The sequence below is a fragment of the Cynocephalus volans genome, chromosome 12 (assembly GCF_027409185.1).
Source record: "Cynocephalus volans isolate mCynVol1 chromosome 12, mCynVol1.pri, whole genome shotgun sequence".
Taxonomy (NCBI): domain Eukaryota; kingdom Metazoa; phylum Chordata; class Mammalia; order Dermoptera; family Cynocephalidae; genus Cynocephalus; species Cynocephalus volans.
This window is the reverse complement of record NC_084471.1, coordinates 1,247,966-1,275,880: the sequence shown is the minus strand read 5'-3', so window position 1 is coordinate 1,275,880 and position 27,915 is coordinate 1,247,966. Positions and strand designations below refer to the sequence as shown.

Sequence of the window (27,915 nt, the reverse complement as noted above, 5' to 3'; positions counted from 1 at the left end):
TCCCTCTAACCAACAGCATGACCAATTCAGAGTAGGAAGCAGCAAGCAAACTGCACCTGCCTTGAGCGAGCAGGCTTCTGAGCAGCCCATGCTCGGCCTGGGGATGAGAGGCTCCCCTGTGGCTGCACAGGCTTGGGTTCCCCTGACCACGACGCCTCCTCGAGGGCCGGTGGTCCTGGGGCGGCAACACCCTGCCCCTATGCCACAGGAGGAACCACAGCAGGGACAGAGCGACAAAACTATCAAAGGAAGACTTTATTTTCAAGTTTCTATGGAGATATTACAAACAATGTAGACTTAAAAGAAAAAACATGTAAAAGGTTTTAAGTAGCTGTAGCTTTAAAATAATATGACTAGGTAAAATAATAAATAACGCCATCCCATGACAATTTTAAAGACAAAGGCGTGTTGTAAGTCCAGCCGTGCCCCTCCCCTCTCCTGGCCCACAGCCCACCAGAGCCCTCACCCAGACTTCTAGTGATGCAGGAATGAAATGGCCACACCATCCAAATCTTGACTTTATTTTTAATATAAAAAATGCAAATTTGGAAACCCACCCATCTTTTTCCCCCTAACATAATGCTTTACCTCTTAAAAATAAAAATAAAGTACTAATTCTATATACATCACATGTACCATACAAAAATGTATCCAAAGTTTCTATTGCTACCAAAGTGTTCTAAACAAAACAAGTTACAGAAAGCCCCTCATTGTAAACAAAAGATTACAAGTTACAAAATCAAAGTACACACAGGCCAGAGTCATTTATACAACAATGCAACACATTCTGCTCCCAAACCATGTTGAATTTTTATGTGCCTGTATAAAAATGCATATCAATATACCTTTCCAAATTTATTTTTCATTATAAAGCAAATGAATACACTTTCTACAATAAATAATCCGCCGGGAGGCACACCTGTGGGAGTCTGGGTGTACATGACGATGAGAAGGAGACGCGCCCACCCCACCGTCGCGGGCAGCGGAGTGTTTTTGGTGACTTGCGAGTAACGTACACAGCATAAACTTATTCTCCACCTCTTTCTACAAAGTACCATTCAAAATAATGTCATTTTCTTTTTTAAAATACACATTTGTCACTGTAAATTTACATCCCGTCTTTTTAAATAAGTGGTACTCTGTGTAAAGAGTATGATTTACAAAATTATTAAACATTCAAAAGTCTTTTAAAAAAAAAAAAAGCTACAGATCAAAGAAAGTGAGGCAGGCAGCACCGCTCAGCGCGACGTGTCCAGGACCACGTGCTCAGACGCACCGCCCCACCCACAAGGCGTCGAGATGGAGATGGTTTCACAGAAAACATGGAAATAAAACCTCCCTCCTCTCCTGGGAAAAAGAACGAAAGAACTACAACTAAAAATTAGAATAAGTTAAGTTTTGAACAATGTACAAATATGTACAGCTTATCAACAACTATGGACAAGACCCGCAGTGGCTTCCGCTGGAGCCTGCATCAGTCAACATCACTGAGGTCGCTGGCTGGCTCCCCGTGCACGCGGCTCAGGTGGTTCATGGCCCGGTCAAAAGCAATCCGCACGGCCTTCCGGATGCTGGAGTTTCTCCCTTCCATCATTTTTAACTTGTCTATAGTCTCGTCAATACCAAGGGGAACCATTTTGGATTTAGGAAGCCATTGCCTTTTTAAAAGAAAAAAGATTGGAAAAGTAAGAATTGCTTGCACAGCACACTGTCATGCTCCTCGTAAAACCTAACAAACTCGAAGCCCCTCTGGACAGGAAGGAGCTGGCAAACACAACTGCGGCCAGCCGTCACAGGGCAAAGGCGCAGAGCATGCCCCCGATTCCCCACTCCTCTTTGGGGCTCATGACCACCTCCTCCTCCTCCAAAACAGGCCCTAGTGTCCACTGTGTCCACACAAATACGTGTACAAGCACAGACACACACGTACTTACACATGCACACACTAAGCACAGGGCAGGTTGAGCCCGAGAGCAAGGGACAGGGGGACAGAGCTGCTCTAGGAAGGGTGGTCTCAGATGGACATGGCCAGTGTGAGCCTCCCTCCAGGTCTGACAAGAAGCAGCTTCCAAGTGGCCAATCAGAGACTGGTGGGTGCCAGACTGTGAGCCCTGCTCCAGGCACACCATGGGCAGGTGACTCCCACACCCCTAAGCCCCTGTGCCAGGCCTAAGAATGGCCAGCTCTACAAGGCACAGTAAAGCACCTCCCCAAGTCCCAAGTGCATACAGGCACAGGGCAGGCCACATCTGAGGGCAACAGAGCCTAGGGGTGCTGGAAGCTCTGTGAGCATCACCCCAGAGGGGCCACATGAGAATGGCCCCTACTGCAGTTGGACAGCCCCTCCTGAAGGTGCACAGTGTCAACATGTGTTCTATATGCACAGGGGTCATGGGGTCTGAACCATGACATAGGTAGGATCCAAGGTAATCTGAGCAAAAGCAGCCCAGGGATAGAAGGGTGGGGGTCTGGTGTGACATCTGAGGGCAGACATCTGAGCAGAGCCAGGTGAAGAAGAGGCCTCTGGGTGAGGCCCAGGCAGGTTGCTTTAGGCAGAGGGTTGGAGACCAGATCCCAGGTGAGGAGGGGAGCATCCTGGAAGAGTACCAGGATCTGGGAGCCCATTGGAGGGGCCCCCAAGCACTACTGCAGACAAGGATAAGGAAAGAAGAAAAGAAACAGAGCCTGAGCTGGCCAGGACGCAGGTGAGGGAGAGGAAGCCACCAGGGCAGAGACTGCCCAGCAGTACAGCCAGAGCAGAGCCCCACCCTGGACATCAGCTGTGCAACAGCCCGGGAGGCAGCTGGGCTGCTCCTCACACAGGCATCGTCCACTTGGCAGCCAGGAGACAGCTGTCCTGCACAACGGGCCTGGCCCTGCCACGTGAGGCCTCTCCACTCACCAACTCCTCTTGTTATCAAAAAAGAGAACCAGGAACAGCTTCTCGTCAGACTTGGTCTGCATGTGCTCCCCAATCTTTAGCACGTCCAGGGGCGGGGCTGGGATGGTGACGCCATTGTGGTGGCCAGGCACTCGTGGCATCTTGGGGTCGATGATCTGCCAAGGAAGGACATACTTGGGTCACCCCTGAGCGCTCACAACCAGAGCTGCTGGCCCAGCACAGCCATGCCTGCCCTTGCACATGTCACTCGGCACCCCCCACACACACACACAACACAAACAGGTACAGCCTCCTGAGCAGGGCAGGCTCCAGACTGCGAGGCCCAGACCACAGAGCAGCCCCGCCCACACCAGCTTCTCCTAGCTGCGAGGCCGTGACTCACCAGGGCCGGGTACGAGGGGTACCCGCTGCACTTGGCCCACACCACCTTCAGGGGCTCTAGCACAGAGGCTGCAGCATCAGTTGAAATCCACATGCTGTTCTGACCAACTTCTGGAGAAAGAAGGGAGCTGTCAGCGGGTTCCTCGCAGGACCCCCCCCCCGCATGCCCACTCAGGAAAAGGACGGTAGCCACATGAACCCCCACCCCAGGGAGAAGGGTGGCCACCAGCTGCCTCTCCTGTGGGATCCAGGCCCATACACCCCTCACTCCCTGTGCAGCTCACCCTGGGGCCAACCACCTCTCGCTGACCTGGAGAATCTCATGCCCTCCCAGCTCGAAGGCCTCTGGCTGCAGGTCCCGACCCTCACCCTTACTGAGCCCCCCTCGCTGCAAGGACTGGGCTCCCCAGCGTGTTCCAGATGCATCTCTGCAACCAACACTCCAAATTCAAAGCCAAAGTTCTGGCTCCCCCCAAAGAGAAACAGCTGCTCCTCCCACCACAGACTGAGCTCTCAACCGCACCCCTCCAGCACACCAAATCTTCACATTCCTGAAGCTACGAAGCTCCAAATCCCTGAGAGAAGGTGCCCAACCACCCGCCCCTCCCCATGGCAATCACACGCATTGCTCCATACCCTTGCCCATGGGCCTCTCCCTGCACAGAACCTTCTGGGCCCCTGTGGCTGGCCTCCCTACTGTCTCTGCCCTAATGCTCATAAAAGCACAGCTACCTTCCAGTGAGGGCCGCATGGCCCGGACCCCCCAACCCCAGGCAAGGAGGTCTTCCATCCCCAGACTGACCAGCCCCAACAGGAGCAACCTGGCCAGTACCACCCCAGCAGGTCACCTTGTGCTCCCCCGATACCTGAGCAGGGATGCAAGCGACAGGTGGACCTACACAAACCCAGGCAGCCTCCACAGTGCCCAATGACCAGGCGCTATCTGGGGCTGACTCCACAGAAGAAACAATAAATGCAGAACAAGGTCAATCCCTGCCTCCTATGGACTCCGCCTACAGGACGCGGCCCAGGGCAGGCACCATCCCAGGAGGGAGTCCAGGAGGAGAGGGTCCCACAGGCTAGGGCACAATGCTGTCTGGATGAGAGGCTATCATGGGAGCCCACATCCACACTGTGCTATGTCCTAAAAACACTAAGCAGGAGGTACAAGATCCCAGTGAGAGGAGGAAGCCCCCAGGGACTCACCGGCCGCAATCCTGGCCGCCTTGGCATAGTTCCCGTTTTCAATGCAGGATATCAACTCGCTCCGGTCCTCCAGGGTGTGCCTTCGCACAAGGGCAGGCTTGCCTCGCCCACACTTGGGCACGCTAAAACTTCAGGAGGAAAAACAACGTTGAGTAAGAGAACTGCTCCCTCCACATGGCTGAGGCCTGAAACCCCAGAGCTCAGGGTCCTCGGACAATGGCTTTGTCCTAACCGAGGCTGTGGCCCCTGGGCTGCACAGGTCGTGCCTAACGACCCCCAGGGACTGGGCTTGAGGGCATGGGAGGAAATGAGCACCTCATGGGGAGGGCACGCAGCAGCAGAGGCCAAAGTGGCCTCCACGGGACAGACAAGCAGGGCTGTGCTCAGCACCATTTTGCTAAAGGCAAGATTTTGGATGGAATGGGGCCGGGCCGTGGCTCACTTGGGAGAGTGTGGTGCTGCTAACACCAAGGCCACGGGTTCGGATCCTATATAGGGATGGCCGGTTCACTCACTGGCTGAGTGTGGTGCTGACAACACCAAACCAAGGGTTAAGATCCCCTTACTAGCCATCTTTAAAAAAAAAAAAAAAAAAAAAGATTTTGGATGGAAAAGGCAAAGTGTAAATTTAACTGTAGGTTCTGAAGTTGCGTTAATCTTTGGTGCAGTTTTATTTCCCACGTCTGATTAAATTCCATAGAGCAGATTAATACTTCCACATGAGAAATGGCCCCTAAGGGCAAAGCACGCACACAAAGCCCAGGCCAGCATGTCTCACAAGGGCGTCACTCCAGGAGTCGGGACCACAGTGCCCACCTTGAGTCGCAGAGCGGGCTGTTGCTGGAGGAGATGCTGGACTCAGAGGCACAGCGTCGTCGGGGCGCTGCCATTCTCCCCGGGCCGCTGCCTGGCCCCTGCTCACTCCTCGCACCCCCAAAGCCATTGGTGAGACCTGGAACACAGGCAGGCGGACGTCCGCGTCAGCTCCGCCAGAGCCCACTGCACACATATGACCCATTCACGTGCTTAACACTCGACTCTTCTTCAAACTTGGAACGTGCCATTTACCACTGAGACAGCCCTCGTTTTTACCCCATGTCCTGTAGCACCTGGCACAGTCCTTAGACCAGAGCAGACACAGAAGCACTTACTGAATGAAACAAACACCCACCACAGTCAAGTCTGATCAAAGCAGCTCAGGGAGCACTGGTTTGAGAAAGGTGCTCTTCTCCAAGAAGTAAAGGCATGTGAGCCAGTCCACAAGGGCAGCACAAAGGACGCCTGCCGGCACCAGGGGACGACACACCTGCGTCTGCGACAAAGGCCAGCCCATCCACGCTGCAGGGCTGCCCACAACCACAAAAATATGCTCATGCTCACAGAGCTTCAGGGAAGAGCAAGTTTATGAAACAAAACCTTGTCTCCAAAGACTGGCATTCACATGAACCTCAAAAATGCAGACGAAACACTTCAACACAGAAAGTGAGGGCCCACTCATCAAGGCCACCACAGCTGAGCAGTGTCCAAAACCACCACCACCAAAGCACGTGGGGACGGGGACGAGCACGTGGAGGGGCCCGTGCCCCGCCTCCCCACAAAGCTAAAACTCACTGGTATTCTAATACTCACAAGTATTCCAAGTAGCTGAACAAAAGACAATTACATTGTCTCAATATTTGAAAAGCATTTAATCAAGGCAGATCTCAAAGTCAACTCGATAACATCACTTTCCTCTTCAAAAAGCCAGACTTTATGTCAGTAAACAGGAAAAATCACTTCTGTCCAAACCCCCTCCCTCCACGGGGTCTCCTATGGAGTCAGAAGAGGAGGGAGTGGTGTTCCACCCTTGCTCCCTCTGGCTATGACAGCTCAAGAGGGTACGCTTACTTTTTTTCTAAAAAAGAATCCCATTTTCCCACTTATCTCACTCTTAAAAAGTTAATTTAAAAATCTCCCAAAGGAAAGTGTGTGAATTCGTAAACAGAGCATTTCTTTAGAAATTCTGTGGAGCGAATGCCCAGGTACAGGGTTTTCCATCTGCTTTAACACCTTCCTGTATTTTTTTCAACACTAACAGCAGCCAAGAAATGAACACACAGAGTCTGCTGCTCCCAGGATCCCGGCCACACACTTCCCTTAAGTAAGTTCACAGGATGTCTCGCCTGTTTCTTTCTTTTTTTTTTTTTTGGTGGCTGGCAGGCAGGAGGATCCAACCCCTAGTGCTGTGACATTGCGCTCTAACCGACAGAGCTAAATGGCTGGTCTTCCCACTCCATTTCTGTTGCACTTAAAACTTACCATGAGCTTTAAGAGAAACATAGTATTTTTAATTTAAATCTAATTAATATAGAAGCAGTAAGTGTAGCTAGTCAGAGGTGTTACACTCATTTTTGACATCTGGACATTTGAAGGAATCTGCAGGACAATCTTGAAAAAAGCGAGCCCTTAAAACAGCTGAGCCACCACCATGGAGCCTGGCAGTCGCATCCCACCCACAGGGACGACAACGGGTTAGGGAACAGGATCAGATCCACACACACAAACCCTGAAGAGTCATCCTAGCCGTCAAGGATCCCAGGGGAGCAGAGACCTCCACGCTGACCTGAATCAGGAAGTCAGAGACGGCCCACCCAACTAGGACAGACGGCAGACAGATGGAGCCCAGCGCCCTCTGCTACGGCGGAGCCGCACAGGCCCAACCACGGGGTCTGCTGACAAGTCCAGACGGTCTTGAGCAGGCAGAGCCACGGCATCACTGGGGCCCAGTCAGGTGTCTACACACGGCCCAACAACCACAAGCCACTCGCTCACAATGCAGTGCTGAGGGCACTCAGCCACAGAGCCAGGCACCAAGTGAGCCGCTCAAGTGTGCATGCATGGGGCTGAGGCCCAGGTGCAAACCCGAAGCACTGACGTCCAGACACCACAGCGAAGCCTTGAGGGACTTCGCCTCCCTGCACCAGGGTGCACCCCAAGCCATCCGAGGCACAAAGTAAGCCCTTTCGGGCTGAGGAGACACGGAATGGGCCCGAAAGAAGATGCTTTTCTAGGAAAGTGATCAGTGAGTCTCCCTACCTGTGCCAGGTCCACTGGGGGCACCTGGAGGGACCTCAAATGAGAAATGAAGGAGACCAAGCTAAGTCCACAGCCTGACCCAACACAGGGCCCAAGCAGGTAGTGGGCAGCAGAGGCAAGACAACGACCAGCCTGGCCACGGCCAGCCCAAGGGTCCACACACCTGAGCACAGCAGCACTGGCAGGAGCTCACACAGCCGAGGAGAAGGGACCCAGTGCCCGCAGCCCCCAACAGAAAGCACAGCCCCCCAGGGGAACTCACCAAGGACAGCACCACCCACTGTGTTAGAACAGCATTGCGAAGACGGGCCCTAACTGATACTTTAAGGGGAAAAATTAAACTTAGGGGAAGTCCCTTAATTCTGAGAAAGAGAATGATCAAAGGACTCTTGTTTTTCCTGAGCATGTAATTAGAGACCCCAGGGTGACAGATCATTCATGTGCAAAGATTTCCAGGTGCCACCTCAGAGTCTTGCTGAGCACCCAGGAAGTGGCAGCCATCACGGACAAACCCAACAGGACTGAGACCACATCTTCCAACAGGCAGCATGAAAAGCAGGAGCCACCATGCCCAGCCTGAGGCCCAGCAGGGACAGCATGAAGAAGGGTGGCCGCAGGCCTCTCCAACAAGGGGACGTTCCAGGAAAGGCCAACGGTGAGAAGCAAGATACCCGCCAGTCAGAGCAGGGCTCCAGGCCAGCTTTCTGCATGGCCAGACCAGACCCTGAAGGGATTCCAGGCCTGGACACGTCCCAGGAGGCTCCACTGCAGAGAGATCCTGGATCAGGCTTGGAAAGGCCCCATGGCCACTGCCTGGAGAGACCACAGAGCCGTGATGAGGCAGCAAGGTGCAGACCCTCACCACCACCCCCTCCCTCCCCCGCGGCCTTTGTAAATGTGCACCCTGCGCAGACCCTTCCTGCCAGCTACAGGCTCAGGGGGCAGGACGTTCTCACAGCACCGAGGCTGGCAGAGCTCACCAGGACGCCCGTCCTCAGTGACCCTGCAAGGACCTGAAAGGACACTCAGTCCAGAAGGTTCTGGAGTCCCCTGCCAGCCTCTGGGGAGGCCCAAAACAGGGAGAACAGAGACGGGAACCTGGCCCACAGGGTACATCCAAACAGCAGGCACTCACGCAGTGCCCAGGCCCCCACATCATGTATACAGCTGAGGACTTCAGCAACTATCACAGCATGAGGTGATTTTTAAATGCTACAAGCAAAGCCAGTAGCTGTGAGAAGAGACAAGACAGCTCCTGGGAAAGAGCTCCCAACATTCACACGCTCCCAGGAGGGCATCCCTCCTGTTACCCGACCTTTGCAGTGGCTTCCTGGGGACAACACAAAGACTCAACACAGAACACACACTCCTCCTTTGCCCACAAAGGAGACGGCGCTATGGTGCTGCCGCAGCAGAGCCCAAAAGTGGCCCCTGCCGCACTCATGACCATAGTAGCATCCCCCTAAACTGGGCCTTCCCACAGCACATCCAGTGCTGCCTAAGGAGTGGGTCACCAAAAGGCCACCTGAGACAGCTACTCAACAGTGCCTGGGACCCAACTCTCTGAACAGCTCATGCCACAGGCAGTGAAAAGGCCCAGGTGGTCCACGTGTGGAGGCCAAGGCCTGTGAGTGTGACATCTGTGTAGACGCCAACCACACTCTGGGCTGCAGCCAGGCAAGAACCCCAGGCCCTGCTAAGCGGCAGCTGGCAGGGTGAGCTGGGCTCCCCATCTTCCACCCCGGCCCCCCATGCCGCCGGGATGCACCTGAGGGCGGGACATTGCATGCTCACCCTCATGGTGTGGGACGTGAGCCCTGCCCGCCCCTCGGCTCCCCTTGCTCACAGGAACGACCCGAGGGAGCGGGGTGAGCACAAGTCCCAGCCAGAGAGCAGCCCAGCCTTCGGCAGACCACCCAGTGCAGCCTGCGCAGCACCACAGGGCAGGGTGGGAGCCTGGCGTCTCTGTTGACACATTTTTACTTCAACCACTGCCAAAATGACTACATTTTTGCTTCATTTTCCAGTCTTTCAATAAAAACAGAAAACAACAAGATCCCAACCACCACCCTGCTCTTGCTGAGGCCAGCTCCACGAAGACACCTGGGATGGCCCAAGATCAGCCGAGACGCTGTACGAGGGTCCCTGCAGTGCAGGTGCCTGTGCCCCTGGGCAGGACTTCTCCACTGGTCGCAGCAAGCATTCGGCACAGGGACCAATAGAGACGGAAGTTAACACCACTCAATAATCCACCGGGGATTATCAGGAGGAAAGAAAGCAAAGAGAAGGAAAAGCAGAAGGAAAATCAGGTAGAAAACAGAGAAATAAAAACGATGCTGACAACAAAGTGAGGAGAGGCTATCCAGGGCCCAAGTTCAGACAGGGCTGTGAGCCAAGTTCCTTCAAACACCCCACCCTGCGACAGCCGTGCTGCAGACACGGCCGTCCTAACCAGAACCACTGGGGGGTCAGCATGTCCAACTACGTCGTCTGTGGTACAGCAGGTTCTCTGGCCACAGCACCTGGCTCTCCTCTGTATCCTCATGACTATCCAGAGGGAAGGCCAGAGGCCGATGAAACGTCTGCCAGCTTACTGAGGAGGGCGCTGGGGTGCGTGCGCAGCGCCCTCCCACTGCCGGGCTCCGACTTACGGAGGGGTGGGCTGGGTGGGGGCAGAGGTCTCCTCCGTGGGCTGGTGTGTGTGTTTTTGTCTAGAGGATGGCTGAACTGACGATTCCAACGTGTCCACAAGAATGTGTAAAATGCAAGGGTGCAGTGATCCCTCTGTTGCGGGATGGCCGCTTAGCAGAGCTCCAGTCCCAGTCGAGGTAAGAGAAAATAGTTAGGATCCAAAGAGTGAACTACCCAGCACATTAGCAGTTAAAGTGAGAACCTGGAAAACAGTGGAAAAGCCTTTTAGTTGGACAGAAAGGGCAGGAACAGATTAGCCTCTGCCCTGGACAGTCAAGGACCACTAAAGACACCCCACATTCGCTAACACACACCCCGCCCCGTGCACAAGGACAATCTCACAGGAGTCTCAAAAGAAGAGGCAAGTGACACACATGTTCTGGCCTGATGGTTCATTGTTGAAAATAAATGAGCAGTCACAGAAGGGGAAGCTATGAGCCAGGGCCGGCTCCAGAGCCGTGACATCCATGAGAGCAGAGTCACGACACTTTGAGCCGCTGAGAGGCCTAATGCACGCACGCCCAGCCCACAGGCATGCGACGGTGGCACAAGCAGCCCACAGGTGAGCAGTCTCAGAACAAGCCAATATGTTCTTAAGCTAACTCGGGATCTTGCAGTGCACTGGAGAACACCAGAGAACTCCCTGTAAGTTCAGAGCACACAGATGAATCTTTGGAAAAAATTAGAAGGTTCCAAATACTTCAAGTCCTCAGACTGCGAAGAACTGCAGCTTGGAGCAAGAAATCCCAGGTGTGCAGAGAGCACCAGAAGGTTCAGGCGAAGGCGAAGCCAGAATGGATGGTGGGATTGGCAACATTCAGACCACGCCCGGCCCCCGCCCTGGCCTGAGCGGACGCAGCAGCAGACGCCTCGTGCTCCTGAGGGTCTGATCTTAGCGCTACTAAGGCTCCCGGGCTGCTCAGGAGAGTGCTTAGGAATTCATCATGCATCCACTGAAATCTACTGCCATTCTGGAATAAGAAAGCAAAAACCTCCATTTCAGTCAGGATCAAAAGGTACAAACATTCTTCCAGAAACACGCCCTGCGGACCATGCTTATTACACGTCTGTAGTGAGCTGCTTTAAGACTCATTGTTACCACTGAAAACCTGTGACTACCCCACTCAAATGCAGGGAAGTGGAATGGAGGGGGACACGTTATTCTTTAAGAGGGACATTTGATGAGCAAGTCTTGGGACTGCGTGGAGCCACGGCCACCAGCTGGTAACGCCACGTCCACTGGTCAGATGAGGGCGCCTAGGGGAAGCTGCCAAGCGAGGTGCCCCAGAGCTGGGAGACTGCCTCGGACACCGGCTGTGCAGTCGGGCCCCTCTACCGACAGGTATGAAACTCTGAGGAAACAGGATGTCACCCAAGCCTCATGGTCTGTGTGAGGAGTGGATACCCAAAGCCAGAGGGCACATGTTGGCCAGGGCCTGGCACCCAGGCACCTGACCCACACTGAGCCATCGGCCCGTACCCAGAACACAGGTGTGCCGACTCACCATTCACAACCATCAGGGCTCCTCAGTGAGCTTCAAAAACAAGGTGAGAGAATCTTTCACTAACTTTGGATTAGAAAGATATCTATATCTTTTGAAACATTGAAAGACCTTCATGTTACTTAGAAACAAAAAAAGTTTTATCAAATTATTTTTAAATGCCAATTTAATATCAATCCATCAAAGTGAAAGGACAAGGGTAGGAAATTTCTGTAAAATTAATTATATGTGCAAAATTTTCTTACATGCTAAAATTAAATTGGTAAGAAAGTACTTTGACAACAAAAAAGCATGATCTATTTGCTGGCAATGGCAGGAAAAGCACTTTGTTGTAAAGACCTAGTGGAATTCGGTCTCCTTCACGCAGACGTTTCGGCCAAAAGGGAAGTGACATGAAGAATCGCCGGCCTAACGTTTCAAGCCGACCTGGTGAGGCTCCAGGACACAGGACCCAATGTCTGCGGCTCCAGGCAATAAAAGGACACCTACCGCAGCCCCACCTCTTCATTGCCGAAATGCATAAGAAACCACCCAGGCACAAGCAGGGCCAGAAGAAAACACACTTCTCCTCGTCCAGGTATAACAGACGGACAGATGACAGACAGCCAGAAACCAAGCTCTGACTCAGGACAAACACGTTACAAACACACCCGCAGGGAGCAAACACTGAAGACCTAACCCGGTACCTCCCAGAGGTGTAGCCGTCACTGGGAGGATGAACCGATGACAGTCACACCTCTCTAAGGACACAAAATTCCTGGGCCTTCCCTCCACCTGAGGGGTTAGCAGCAGAGGCTGCGAGAGCAGAGGCAGCACCCCGTATGCCCAGCACAGTAGGGACCCTGCGCACGTGCTGTGGGCGTGATGGACCTAGGGGACGGATTTAAGCTATAAATGCTTAGCAGTACATCAAAAACACTTCCAAGTGCTACTTCAGGAGGCAATAATCATTTACTGTACATGTACTGACAAAGCTGCATAAAAGTGAGAAAATGTTAAAACGTTCTTTAAACCGACCGTGCAAAGTGCTGCTCTTAGCATAAGGACCGATCCTTTTGGAGGGCCCAGGGGACAAGGTTCTTCAGGACGGGAGGACCCAGGTCCAAGCCTGGAGCCCAGGGCTTGCAGGGACTTCAGGAGACCCCACTGAGGGATGCAGGTGGAGTTCTGGCAAGTGCCAGACGTGGCCTCACAGGCACGGCGCACCCAGAAGTGCACACCACGTCCAACACCATCCACTACAAACTACGTCTCCAACTGCTCTTGATATTAAAACAATCAGAGGAAAAGGATGGATGATGGCCAAGGAAGAGCAGGACCCACGGCCCGCGGCTTCGGCAAAAGCCTCGCTGGGGCCGCTGCAGAGCCGCCGAGAGACTGCGTGGCCGCCCAAACAAGGGGGCCAACCTCAGAGCTACGATTTAGGGTTTCTGAAAGAAAACCCACATCATTCCCATCATCTTCTCTGGAAAGTAAGAGAACACTGGAAAAGCAAAAGCTCAGCACCTTAGACAGTTAGGCTAAGAGCTCCCTGCAGGAGCACGGTCGGCGCTGGCTCGCCGGCTGCCCGTGGCATTTACCTGTGTCCAGGCGCTTTCCCGGGGACTCCTCCTCCACCTCAGAGTCTCCACATGTGCTCCGCGACCTTTTCCTTGGCTGCAGAAGAGTCTCCAACCTCGGAAGGACTACAGACAAAAAGGTTTTGGTCCCTAGCTGAGGAGAAGTTGGCTGGGTTTCAGTGTTCTTGGCAGACTTTGGGGGGCTTACACTTTTCGATTTGCAGAAGAGAACAGAAGTGCGTCTGTTTACATCGCTTGAAGGCTCCGCCACTGCGGAGGCCGCCGCCGCCGGCACATCGCCACTACTGGCGAGGGTGGGCTCTGGAGGGTGTCCGCTTAGCAGTGCGCTCTGAGTGCAAGTGCTATGTAATTCATTACCAAATGTGACTCTTTTGAATGGTTTACTCTGCTCTGGGTGGAGCTCTACTGGGTTGAGGGTTGGTGGTTCTGAGTTAGTCTCCGAGTCTGAAGGAAGAGGTAAAGCATCTGATGGTTCAAGTTTAGGGGGAGATTTATCTCCTGAAAAAATTATAAATAAAGTGATTTTTGAAAACTGAAGGTTATAAAGTCTATTATAAAATTTACTATAAATGTGAAGTCCACCAAAATACTAATTCAATTAAGGAAACAAAGCATTACACAGAACTGTCTGCTAAGCAGTGAGGGCCCGGGGCCTCGGTCGTACCACGTGCTTCCCTATCGCCAAAGCCTGGGGGCCTGGTGCCCTACATCCCGGGCCCAGGTGCACAGAGTTACTTTCTAAAAAAAACGGTGAAAGATTATTTCACATATGCTACTATAATACTAAATACACCATTCAAGTTCACGACAATTTCTACAATCAACAATTCACTTACCTTGAGGAGGAAAAGACATTTCACATAACTAAGGGGACCTTAAACTGGCATTCCAGAGTTCTATACTGGCCCAAGGTTAGCAAACAGAAGGAAACACATATTAAACCTGATTTCTGACCAGCATTTTCTAAGCTGATGCCAAAAAACAGGGAGTGGTGGGTGGCTGTGAATGATTCTCAAGAAAACAAGGGAAAAAATTCCCCACCCCTCGAGCACACAGAAGTCTGTGCCATATTCCCAAATGGTGTCCTGGAAGCTTTATTTTTAATCTGACTTTAAAAATAAAAACAGTCTTTGGAAGAAAACTCTTTTAACCTCTTAAATAAGGTTTTTAAAAATTACCAACACAAAAACGAGTAGTTTGAAAATGACATGGTTCCGCTCTGGAAGGATGATCTGTTGGCACAAGGTGACTCGTGCTGGGCTAAACCACAGGGTTTCCCCAGCAGGACTGATTTTGGCTACCGGCTGTGTGGCACAAAACCAGGGGCAACAATGTAATTGATCCTAAAAGTATATATCATCACTAGGTGTAGTTTTTATTTTATGAAACTGCAAACTTCCCAAAAACCATTTGAAATATGTATGGTTAACATTTTAAGTCCAAAAAGCCATTTTGATAACAAAAAGCTGCTCAACTCAGAAGATTCACCTATGTCTCTGAACCATTCAATTAACTCAGAACAAATACTTTGAGAACAGTTCCAAAAAAGTTCTCCCTCACTTTAAAGAGCAGCAAAGGAAGGTGGGACCTGCCCCTCAAAGCTTGTGAAAGCAAGTTAGAGTCATTCAAACACCACAGAGCAAGGTGTTTCTTTAACTAAAAGGCTTTTTTTAGAAAAGGCCTTTTATAAAAAAGTTTTAGATAGGAAACACAAGCCTATCTAGTGCATAAAACTGATGTCACAAGGGAAAATTACCTGGATCTGGAGATCATAACGTCCATAAAGTGGAAATACTGAATCCTGAATCACACTGACAGACATCAGCAACAAAATCCCTCCCGCCCACTCTGTCTAAAGTCACTAACAGACTTAAGAAAATAATATTTACAAGCCACAAGGGACTGGATGAGAATTAAAGACTGCGCGCAAAAGCTTTCTGCTGGTAAATGCAACCCTCTGCTACACCTCACAACCACACAGGCCACCTTCCTCCCGCAGCCTCTGCGGCTGCAGCGTCTGGGGCACAGGCCTGCGGTGTGTGCGCCACCTGCTCTCGTGTAGCGACACTCCTTTCTACTTCCCGCCTTCCTCTCCTCCCCTGGCCACTCCCTCAGGCCCTTACATCAGGTCCTGACCACGACACTGAAACTGCTCGCTATAATCCCTACAGCCTCTCTAGGGCGAAGGCCTGCAGTCACCCCGTCTTAGTCCTGGTGGACGCAGCAGCACTGTGCCAGCACAGATGGAGCCTGAGGAGCCTCCTCCCGGTCTGGGGCTCCAGCCACTGCCGACTGAGGCCCTCCCCTCTCTCCAGTCCACCCTCACCATGGCTGTCTGAGAAGCACTTCAAACTGCCCCCCATGTCTCACTCAACCCTCAGAGCAACCCACTCCTTCCTGGACAGCAGCCCCACAAGGTGAACACACCCCTGCCCCTGCACACAAGGCATCCCTCCACCACAATCGCCATTCTCCCCCCACACCCCCTGCACTCTCAGACCTGCTCTGCGTGCCCACCCCAGCTCCGCAGTCAGCTCCGTGAGCAGGCCCAGAGAGGCCCCAGCTGCCACACAGTACACAGGATGAGCTCCTGCAGCCTTTACCAGGTGGACAAGGGAGGGGAGAGGTCAAGCAGAGGCTGCTCAGACATCCAAGTGCAAACCCACCTCCACCAGCCATTGGACCCACACAGGCCACTGAGCCTATCTATGCCTCAGTTTCCTTATCTGTAGAATGAGAAAACAGCAGCACCTGTGCCTCACAGGGGTGAGGAGTGAACTCATGGCTGCCCACCCAAGCAGTATCATCCCAGTCGGCCACACCCCCAGTGCTGCCTGGTGCCCCCCACAGAGCAGGCCCAATTAGGTCCCTTGAGTGGAAATCTTACTATAAGTTAATATACAAAAGTATGAAAATTATTTTAAAAAGCTCATTGGCTGATAACAATTACATGTTGTTATTTAACTGCATGTGAGAAATGCTCAATTAACTTCTAGAATAAAATCTACATGACCCAAATGTTAAGAGTCTCAAGCTTTGTAAATATAAAGCAATATCCTAAAATTCCACTCACTGGAACTTACCACATACACAAAATAGCAAAATGATTCACATAAATAGGTTTCACATGAGATGTCTAATCTAAACTAGCCACTCTACGAAACATAAAAGATCCAGTTAAATTTGCAATAAAAGTTCTACAATATTTTACTCACCCGGCCATCAACTATCCCAATCAAATGCTCCCACAATCAAAGCCACAAAAAGCTCTGAAAAGTCACAATATATGTATGGGGAAATTTTTCACCTATGAATGGCAGCTACACCAACACTGCCTTGTGCCCGCCTCCTCTCCCACCCTGTGAGCAATGCTCCGTGCACTGTTCCCCCACTCCAGCATGGCGTGCACACAGCAGGAGGACCCTGGTGCTAGGTACACAGCGGGTCTCTGACGCTGCACTGAAGTGGGCCCTCTGGACATGCTGCAGACTTCTCCTCCCAAAGCCACCTGCCTTCATTATTCTGCACCCATCTAGTCACCGGGAACCAAACTGAGCATGAAGGTGAAGACCGACACCTCAAAGCCACAAACCTGCCCCCGAAGGCTCAGCAAGAGGCCCTCGGCAGTCTGTATTACCACGTTCCACCTGGAATGCAGCCCCCACCAGCTTACGCTCAGTACTATGAAGCCAACATGGAAAGGGCTACCTGACAAAAACAGCCCAGGCCCACGTCAACAGAGCCAGTGGGAGGACGTGCAGAGGTGCCGGGCCATTGACAACCCGCACCAGCTCAGGAGGTGCCTCCCTCCTCCAGACATTAGTTATCCCTGTCTAGCTTTTCTCAAATAGAAACAATATATCTTACATGATTACTGTTAAATTACCATGTAAGTGAAACTATGTATTTGATATTAAGGAATTATTACCTTTTTAGGTGTGTTAATACTGCGGTTATATTTAAGAAAAACACAGAAACCAAAGTATTCTTTAAATGTCTGATTCTTGGTTTTCGTCCCATGTAAGGATCACGAACCCACACTTCTGTGCTAACACACAAAGCGTTTCTGCTGTCTTCACCAGCATCATGTCATCTCCCTGTCCCGCAGCTGCGCTTCTGGGGCCTCCACTCTCTCCTGCCAGGGGGACACACCCACAACCCCCTGCTTCCCCTCAGATGGACTTTCAGGCTATTTTTTCTCTATCCAGCTTTCCCATCAGCTAGAAGGAAAATGGCCTTCAAATGAATTTAGTCATTTTAAACAACAGGATTAACAATCCAGAGGCAACAGCAGGAACCCTCATCTCAGACTTCACAGTGGGTGTCCTTTCTTTAAAGTGACCCCAGAGCTATGAAGCAACAGGCAGTATCTTCCAAGGAGACCTGCTCAATCCTGCTAAGCGTGAGGGGCCTGAGGAACCACCCTCGCTGAGGGAGGCCCCGCGGCTGACGGCGGGGTGTCCACAGCCCTGTGAGGCTGCTGCCGGTGGAGGAAGGCTCTGATGAAAGAACTGAGAAGGCAGCTTTCTGCTCCGCGGTGAAGAGGCCAGGACTGTCTAAGAAATGAGACTCACAAAGATGAGCCCCTGTGACGATGGTGAACTGGCCTGCTGACAGAGCTCTTCCCACCTCACTCTTTTCAGGTTGGCTCAAGGAGAACCCATGGATCCAACGACCATTCGTGGCAAGGACAGCCCTGTGACAGGCTGAATGAAAGCTAAGACCACGGGAACCAGGCCATGGTGCCATCCTGGACCCACTGAGGCACATAAGGGAGGTAGCCCAGGGTCCCAGGTAGGTCTGGCCGTCAAAGATTCCTATGAGCAGATGCTCCTCAGAAAAAGATGCACAAGGCCTCGCAAAGGCAGAGGAAAACGTTATGTGCTGATGATAAAAAGGCTCCTTAGAGAACAGAAAGTAAACGTGTGTTCACACTCAAGAATAAAGCCTCTGGGCCGACCCCATGGCGCACTCGGGAGGGTGCGGTGCTGGGAGCGCAGCAGTGCTTCCGCCGCGGGTTCGGATCCTATATAAGGATGGTCGGTGCGCTCACTGGCTGAGCTCGGTGCGGCCGGTCACAAAAAGACAAAAAAAAAAAAAAAAAAGAATAAAGCCTCCATTCTGTGGACCTACTACATTCTTATCACCAAAAAGAGAAGTTCCAGAGTCTGGACGTTACGCTATGGGGTAACCTAAATAAAGGAATCATAAAACTGAAACAGAAAGAGGTATAAAATGAGTGAGGGAAAGGAGGCATAAAAACTTCTTAGTGGGACGCACAGGAGGTGATTTTCTGAGAGAAAAGAACTCGGTGGCACTAGTTCTAGTTTCTGCTGGTTGCGTAAAGCGACAACACAATGAAGAGGACAGCCACACACGGAAAGCTGCGAGGAATGCGGAGGGATTAGGAGGCTGTCATCGCTGACCGCAATCTACAGGGCGGGCTGAACCTACACGAAAACTCTGAGCGGCACACAGTGAGGAACGACGAGGGCTGCACTTAGGGACCCCGATGTCCACAACAGATGAGAGTCTTTGTAGAGCGATCATGTGTGCGTGCTGTTTGAATATTCTTGCTATTCTTATCTGGATATGCAGGAAAGCTCAAGAGGATTATAAACCAAACCACGAACAGTTGTGGCAGCAATGGGTCTTACTCTGCTTTCAGTTTCATATAACTGAAACGTGTTGACTTTAATTAGAAAAGGAGAGGGCAAAGAGCGTAAGGCTGACTTTCTACCAACTTTTCCATGCTCAATTTAGTTCTAAATTTTCACATGAAGTTCCCTTTCACCAAACATAGGACGTGCCCCTCTGACTACCTCCCTGCTCCCCACCCTAGACGGATACAAGCATTACTCCTCGTAAATTACCCTCTCGCTACCTCTGATTTTCACATTACTCATTTTCACTAGTCTGCCTGTTGGATGGATGGGTTTAATCTCCTATAGCTGTTTCCTACACATAAAAACATCCTTGCTGTCTAGCTCTTTCCCCAGACATTCTTCTGCTGCTCAGACAAGCCGTCGTCTGCTTAGCACTGCAGTCTGCAGGGCTGAGGCCCGCATAGCAAGCCAGGGTTCGCCTCTGTCACCAGGCACCTAAAGAACATTCCCACCCTTTACAACATTGTGGGGAGCATTTAAGAGAGAAGGGTTTTTTAAACAGTACTTTCAAAAAGCTGCATCTGACAATCTAGTGCATAATTAAATGGCTCTCCCTCAACTTACAAAACACAAGAAAAGTATTTCTCACTCTTGTCACATAAGCCAGCCAGTTCTACTCTTCAACACAGTGTAAGATTTAAACCACTCTTTTTAAATAGGTTTTCAGGCCCAACTTGAGGAAGAATACCTTATTCTGTGGCCTAAACTTTGTAAACTATTTTACTGCCAAACTACAACACAAACGGCACAAACCATAATGTCTTTTTAAAAGGAAACAAAAACCCAGTGGCAGTATCAAGTGGCAGGGCTTTGTGTGACTGCTGAGCATCTCTATGGCTGACCCTGAGACCCGTGCCTAAGCCTTGCCCTGAAAAGCGGGCCGACGGCGAGAGCCCTCGCGCACAGTGAGCTCACCTTCGTCCCCCGTCTCCAGCCCCAGCGGAGCAGCGTCCTCTTCAAAGCTTCCAGTACCTGAGCCCGCTGCTGGGGGCTGGCTGTGCTGCTGGCTGAGCTTGTTTCGAAGGAGAGCGATTTCCCTTTTCAGCAGTTTTGCTCGTTTACTCCGCGAGCCACTGGACTTCATGGAGCAGGTGAGGTCGAGCTTGTCCAGCAGCTCCCGCAGCTGCTCCTCCAGGCCCAGGTGGGCTCTGCTGGCCGGGTCCAGCAACCTGTCCACTGAACCAAAACACACACACCATTAGTCTCACGTCCCTGTGCACCTCCTGAGAACACTTCACTGGTCCCAACCATTTTTTAAACCACCTGGCCCCGGGTGTGGCTGTCTAGCACTGAGGCACAGACACCCCCCCCCACCCACGCACTCTACAGCCACAAAGGTGCTACTGCTACGGGGAAGCACCAGGATGCTCCTGAAGGAGAATTTCTACTCCCACAGCTGACCGACAGCGGGGACAGTGCAGGAGCAGCATCCAGATGACACCTGCAACAACCCCTCCTGGAACACGACCCTCCTGTGAGGACAGCCTAACTGTCCGAGTGAGTGTGCAAGACAAAGACCAGGGGACAGGTGCGCACACCCCACCGACCAGGCAACACTCAGCATGGACCTGCACTGATGACTTGCAAATGTGCTAACTTAGGGCTGGTTGCACACTGTGAATCTCATCTTAGCTGTAGTCTTCAGATGTAGATTGTTGTGTGGCTTTATTAAAACTGGGCTGCAAAATTCACAGATGATTCTGAATTTCAGGCATTTTTACTGAAGTCCCTAGCAATTTCAATAGAGCACTAAAATTTATAAAGCACAAATTACCTTCAATTAGTGAGAGATGGCCGAGAAAAGACAGCTCTTTAGAACTATCCGAACATAAAACCAGGAGCAAGAGAAAGGCGGAGAGAAGACAAAAAATAAAGCAAGACTGTCCTGAAACAAATGAATTCACCTTCCTCCAAACATTTCATCGAAAGCATCTATCTCACTTATGAAATGGATAAGGCACCGGCATAAGGAAATAAAAACCCCTAAAACAGAAGGGCCCATGACTTGTATCCATGTCACCACTTCTAACAAAACATCATAGGTGACGCCTCAAAAATGTTCATATCAACAAAAATGCCATGCGAAAGCCCAAAGAAAAAAGCCTTGCCACATCTGTCTTTTTTAAACGGAGGACGAACAGCTTCTCCGCCTGTGACATCTGTGCCAGGACAGAGGTCTCGGGGACAAGGGCAGAGGAGTGGCATTGGGTGTGCTCGGGGCTGGCCACAGAACAGCAGGTGCACCCATAGCGAGCAACACTGTGGTCCACTGGCTCACCTGCTCCCCACCAAATACTGAGGTCGAAATAAATTAGAACCTTCACCTTTAATTTTCTCCTTAACAAAAAACCTGGGTGTAGAAATTTATTTAACAGCCTGCATGGCCACTTTCTGAAAGCCCCCAAGCCCTTTCCATTCACAGAGGTCACATGGTGGCAGGGACACAAGAGGTAGGTGTTGGAGGACCACAGAGACCAGGGGAAACAGGCCTTAGGGGGAGGCTACTGTCCAGGCTGCTCAGGAGAAACAGAACCAGGTGTGATGGAGGCCTTTCCATTTCTAAGAGCTGGAAGGCGATGCCACCCTCGGAGCCAGGCACTGGCGTGGTGGGCCTCTGAGGGGTCCAAGTCAGACAGGGCAGGCTTGGGGAGGGGCTCCTTCCCGTGCTCCACAGAGGCTGGGGAAAAACATTCTAGGAAAGGGAAGAGCACGGGAAGGCCTGAGGCTCACTCTAGACAGTGGCTCTCAGCCCCAGCTGTACTCGGCTCCCCTGGGCATCTTTCAGAAGAGGGTGGCTCTGATTTAGCTGGCCGGGGAGCAAAGTTAGGAATGAAAGCGCCACCCAAATTTGCTGAGAGCTGTCAGCACTGGGTACTGAGCTTGCACTCATTTATATTTCCAACTTTCTACAAAATGCGTTACTCTTAAAACTGGACAAAAAACATAAATATATTCCCACTCTTTAAAAAAGAACACAACCTATCCTGCTCACCCTAGCAGATGCCTGAGCATTGGAAGGAGACAGTCCCTCTGTGCTGGGCACGGATGGTAGCAGTACAGAGCTCCAGGAAGAAGCAGGGAGCTCTGCGCTGCCGGGATGCTGCACGAGGGAGGGAAGAGCAGGCGAGAGTCGGGAGACACAGTGGCTCACTGGCCACACCCCATGACCAGCGGGACACGGGGGGGGAGGGAGAAGCCAGGCTGCACCACACTCAGAAGGAGTCTTACACTGGCCAACAATTTACCAGGAGAGAGGGGAGGCCAAGACCTCTGAATAAATGAATCGGACACCCAGCAACTGCTACTAACAATTTTAAGTTCCAGAAAACCATGCTTTGAGATGCTCCACCAACACATCTGGACAGGTCACACCACACAACGGATGATGACAGGGCAGGGTGCAGCAAGGGGCATGCCAGGCTCCCAAGGATGGGTGAGACGTGTGAAGAGGGCGGGCGTGTGTGGGGTGGGCACGTGGGGGCAGGCCCAGGCTGCAGCCCATGAGGGCAGTGGCACACTGCTCCTGAGGCCCTTTCTGCACCACGTACAAACCACAAAGTTGAAGGGTCAGAAGCTAATAAGCCAATGAGAGTTTCAGTGCTGAACTCTGAAACAGTTGCCAACAGCCTGCCTCTAGCTGCAGGACATCCGCAGAAGTGAACAAGGTCCACTCTGGGTGCAAATCCCAACTATACCGCTTCCTCAATCTGTGTCCTCTGGGCCTGGGCAGCCTCATAGAGAGGCACTGGCCACGTGTGTCTCTCCAGTGGGCCCCGAAATGTGGCTGGTCCACAGGGAAATGTGTTGAGAGCATGAAATACAAGAAAGAAACACACAAGAGCCCTACAAAGGCAGAGGAAAACACCAGGTAGCAGAGAGAATAAAAAACAATACATACCCCCTTACTAATTTTTATGCTGATCAAATGTTGAAATCTTCATACTTCAAATATATTAAGTTAAATAAAATATATTATTAAAATAAATTTCACCTATTTCTTTTGAGTTTTTTTAATAAGACCACCGGGAAATTTAAAATTATGTGTGTGGTTCATGTTCTATCTCTCCTGGACTGTGCTGACATCCCAGAACAGGAAAAGAGTCTGGTGGGAAGAGCATTCCCTCGTCTCTTCCTCAGCACGGTTCTTACCTTCTTCCCAGGAGAAAGGCCGCCGAGGGGTCACCATGGGCCGCTCGGGCAAGTGCATCCCCGAGGCCTCTTCCAAGCCGATGCTGTCCACCTCACGCCGGGCCTGCCTCAGAACAACACCACCCTGATCGCGCAGCCTCACTGCGGCTCTATAAAACACGGTGTCCTTGGCATTGTACTTCATGCAGTTATCTACAATGAGATCAAAATCCTCCTCAAACTCATGGAGGTTTTTATACCCTTGAGCTTCTAACCGTTTCCTCATTGTGGCAAAGTCCATGGGATGTTTAATGTGATCCAAATAATCTGGTACCTAATTTTAGGGAGGAAAAATAATCATTTACAAACTAAAAAAGATTCTTAATTTTTCTATACTTATTATTCCAATATACAACCAATAAACCTGTCATACTTAACAGATGCATACACACGCACGCACGCACGCGCACACACACACACACACACACAAAAAGACTATTTTCACATAGCTAACCAGTGGCAGCCCTGAGGCCAACCAGGTATATAAACTCAAATCCTTGCAGGGACCTGCAGACTCCAGTTCCTTTAAATAAGAGCATGTTCACAAGTACGATGGTCAGGCAGACACCACCAGTTGCTGAGGGCTCTGTGCGGACTCTGGCATGTACTTTCAGTATTTTACAGTGAAATGTAACAATTTGTAATAAAAAATAACTAAACAAAAATGGGGACTAAGAATATAAGTAAATGGACTCTACCTAGTTCATTTGCTACTCAGGCAGCAGCGCAATCCAGTCACACCAGGATTAGAAGACAAGCAGCGCCAGTACCCACCTCCTTCAGACTCACAGGCTGGGCGAATATCTTTGCAGGGTCCTTCTCCTGCAACTGGTCCAGGACTGAGCGCAGCAGCACCGTCAGCGGGGTCAGCCGCAGTTCCATGGCGATCTGCTCCACCTTCACCTAGAGACAACAGCACCGAGCTTTAGCCCTAGGGAGCCAAACAAGCGTGCCCCCAACTCGCCAAGCTCAGTTCCAGTACATCCCACAGCCACACAGAAGTGTGTGCTTCAAACCCTATCGCAAAGCCTCCCCACGCGGGGCCCACACACCCTGTGCCCAGCTGCCACCCTGCCCAAGAGGCAGCCCCTCCTCCTGGCCCTCAAGCATCCTCCAGGCAGAGGCCAAGGCCGCCCTCCATAAATGCCCTGCAATCCAGGGAAGACAATTGCCTGGCCCAGCTTCAGTGAGGTGCTAACGTGGGGCCAACAGGGCTGGACGTGCTGGGGGATGGGGACAACAGCACAGAGGGTGGACAGGGCAGCTGGGCAGGTACCGCGGGTGCATGAGGGCAGCCGAGCCCTCTGAGAGCCGCTCCAGGGCGTTTCCAACCACAGGGCATTTCCCGTGAGGCCAACAGGGGTCCTCGATGCCCCCAGGGTGCTCAAGGGACCATCCTGCGGTGGGGGCAGCTGTGAAGCCCTGAGCCACACCTGCTCACGCTTGAGCTTCTCGCGCTTGCGCAGCAGCTCTATCAGCAGGCGGGCGCGCTCCAGGTCATGCCGCAGCCGCTGCCAGTACTTGAGCTTCTCCTTGGCGGCCTTCACTTCCTCGTCATTTTCTCTCTGAGAAAGAGAATTCAAAGCTTCCGTTAGTCATACAAGAGGTTGTGCCTGCAAAGGGCCCAGACACTGACACAGGCGAGAGACCCCGTAAGTCTGTGCACATTGAAGCCATCAGCAACACGGGGTCCTGCAGGCCTGTCCTGGCCAGGACATGGGACCAACCCTCACTGGACCCCCCATGACAACGCCGTGACGGAGGGACAAAGGGCCAACCGATACGGGAGCCAATACCAGTGCACGGCCTCCACCCTCCGGAGCACGAAGAGGTCTCCACAAGCAGGAGGGAGCGGGGCCTTCACAGGACCCAGAAAGGCTCCCAAAGGGCACTGGCCTAGCAGGAGGAACAGGAGTCAGTGGTCACCCAGGTACAGCGGGGCCTGTGTTGACCTCCAGGAGGGCTGGGCACGGAGGCAGCAGCCAGGAAGAAACCAGGTGCATAGATACATCAGGCTGAGACCATTCTGGCTCATGACAGGGTGCAGGGGGTTTCGGGGGCTCAGCGTGTTGGTCCCGCCATAGCCTCACTGCTGGCACCTAAGACCAGGTACACTCTCAAGCACCGACCAGCAGCACCTACTCCCAATGGAGCAAGACGGTGTGCCAGAGAGTACCTGCCACTAGCCTCACCAAGACCAGCCCTTTTCCACCCCAGAGAGATCAAAATAAGAACGCAGGACTGCAACAACTATGACAAGGAAGGTGGTGGGAGAGCAGGCTGAGGCTAAAGCAGGAGGACCCAGGACCCTCAGCCCTGTCCCTGCCTTGTCCCCACAGACCTGCCCACATAGCGCACCGCGGCACTGCCCACAGCTCTCTGAGCAGGACAAGGCACCACGGCCCACCTATGCTATCCCCAAAGTCGTCACAGAAACCTTTGCAGAAGGCATCCTCAAACCGAGTGCATAGAAGAGTCACACCAGAAGAAACAGGAGAGCCACATGCCACATAATGGGGGAGACACGCCCACGGCAACCTCACGGAAGCCTCAACAGGATGGCCAAAGGCCTCCTCAGCACAGGGTCAGCATTTTGGCCAATCCGCAGGAAATTTCAACCAAAGGCATTCCTGCATGACCAGTCACCACCAAGTCCTCGGCACTTCCTGCATCTCATCCAGGCAGACCCCAGCCCACTCTGCCCCCCATGTTCCTGAGCATCCGCCAGGCCTCACACTCACACTGCCCCAAGGTCAACCCAGGCCAGGACCTCTGGTCCACAAACATGTCCACAGCAGTCACCACCCAAAGCTAATGCCCACCCCTGGCTAAAGGCCCCTCCCTCTGCCCAGTGGAGAAGGGACAGGGCAGGGACACCACTTGCCACCTGCACAACCACCGCAGTGGGACACCCTGACCCTGTCTCATTAAGGGAGGAAGTGAGTGCCATCCTTCCGCACGGCCGAAGGACAACCTCCCCGAGACACACATGGCCTCATGACAGCTGCTGCCATCAGCTTCTGGAACATACTCCATGCTTGTGAACCCTCCACTCCCTCTCTCTGGACTGCTCTGTCCCTCAACTGCCCCACGACCACCACCACCAAGCTACAGCACTGAGATTCGATCCTTAGGAAAATCCCATCAGCCATACCACCTGGCACTGTCCATGGCCTATGTTGCAGGTGCACGTTCTAAAGGACTTAGGTCTGAAGGCAGAGAGGCTGCAAGGAAGCTTCACTGTCCACACAAAGAGCAGAGAAGGCACAAGAGGGGCCGAGAGGGACGGCACGAGCTCACGGAGGGCCCGGGAGGAGCCATGTCCTGCAGGCACCTCCCACCTCCACTGTGAGGTGGCTCCAGCAGCCGCCACGGAACAAATGGCTGCGTTTACCTTAATGTTACTGAAAATGCTCAGTCATTAAACCAAGGTTAACAATAATACCTACATAAACAAAGCCAGTAAATACGCATAAAGGTGGATTTAGAAATCCAAATTCCCCAAGAGCGTCTCAAAATCATCTTGTCCATTAGTCTGAAATAAGACACTTATGGAAACAAGACCCAAAAGGATGTTTGGCCTGGTGATTCGAACCAAGAAACCTCGTAATTCCCAACAAGCTCTCTACTGAATATTTGCTGGTGAGTAAAACATGTTGGCTTGCCTGCTGACCTGGTTTTAATGAAAACATGTCCGGCAGCAACCAGGGCGTTGCCCAGCAGAGTGGGGACAGCAGCCCCTGCAAACAATGGCTTCCCAATTGAGGGGCCTGTGACACGCGCAGCCTCGTCTACACCAAAGTTCCCGAGTTTCCTCACTCTGCTCTGAAGTGGTCTTTATTTCCTACGTAACAATCAGTCCAGGAAGACTCCATGAAGTAGGGTAGAAGTGAAGTTACTTATAGCCAGAAGAAACACCATGCCCCGCAGCGTTTCAGTTCCAAACACACACTGCAGGGGATTCCATGCAGGGGGATGGGCAGAGACGACCAGAATCCCCCTCCCAGTAAGGACTGGCTCCCTCTGATTAAAATCACCCGTGCTGCGAGACAGGCCAGTCCAGTGATGAGGCACTGGCTAGCTCCACAGGGTAGAGGCTCCTGACACATCCACTCAAGTCCTGGGCCACAACCAAGGGCCTAAGACCCCAAGGGCAGAGGTTCTAGCCCTGCCAGCTGCTGGCCTCCTGTGCCACCAGCAAGAGGGGGCAGAGGCCTCATGTGTGGGCAATACCACCCAACAATGCTCTGAGGACAGACACGATAAAAGCTGGTGGACGTGCTCACAGAGAGCAGGAGAGGAAGGGGGCAGGGGGCAGGATTAACAAAGAGGCAGTCGGTCAGGCCTGCAAACACCGCCGAGCGTGCACTGATGACAAACTACCACTCAACCTAAATCTAAGCAGTCACCTCGAGCTCCTCCTCCCCCGGTGCACACCCGCAGCTCCTACCCACTGCACATGCCAGTACAAAGGCCCCCGGAAAGGTACCTCCTTTCCACCAGGCCAGTACCTGCAGGGACCCTGAACACATAGCCAGGGCAGACCACTGAGAAGGCGGCCATCCTTGACCCTGCTGCGGCACCGGAGAGCCTCTCCTGAGGCACCTGCCTGCCCCACAGGAGGGTCAGGGGCAGGAGAGAAGGAATACAGGTGCATCAAGTCACAGCATCAGGTACTTCTCAAGCTTCAAATCGTTAAACCACACCCAGCCTTAACCATGCCA

The 27,915-nt window shown here is 52.2% G+C and overlaps 1 protein-coding gene across 8 annotated transcripts in view; it reads right to left on the bottom strand.

Annotated features, from left to right (window-relative positions):
• Positions 1-332: 332 nt before the first annotated feature.
• The window catches only part of BRD1 (bromodomain containing 1), a 50,247-nt gene continuing 22,664 nt past the window's right edge, over positions 333-27,915 (bottom strand). For 2 of the 8 annotated variants that reach the window (XM_063075515.1, XM_063075516.1), the window contains exons 4-13: positions 24,625-24,756; positions 23,966-24,094; positions 23,153-23,465; positions 19,919-20,179; positions 13,338-13,835; positions 5,306-5,441; positions 4,490-4,617; positions 3,285-3,394; positions 2,903-3,057; positions 333-1,658 (exon numbers count right to left, since the gene is read on the bottom strand). In XM_063075515.1, coding sequence (XP_062931585.1) covers positions 1,475-1,658; positions 2,903-3,057; positions 3,285-3,394; positions 4,490-4,617; positions 5,306-5,441; positions 13,338-13,835; positions 19,919-20,179; positions 23,153-23,465; positions 23,966-24,094; positions 24,625-24,756 — 2,046 coding nt within the window. In that variant the 3' untranslated portion in view covers positions 333-1,474. Of the gene's footprint in view, positions 1,659-2,902; positions 3,058-3,284; positions 3,395-4,489; positions 4,618-5,305; positions 5,442-11,139; positions 11,227-13,337; positions 13,836-19,918; positions 20,180-23,152; positions 23,466-23,965; positions 24,095-24,624; positions 24,757-27,915 lie in introns of those variants that run through there. The other 6 variants (XM_063075517.1, XM_063075518.1, XM_063075519.1 and 3 more) reach the window with 6 other exon arrangements.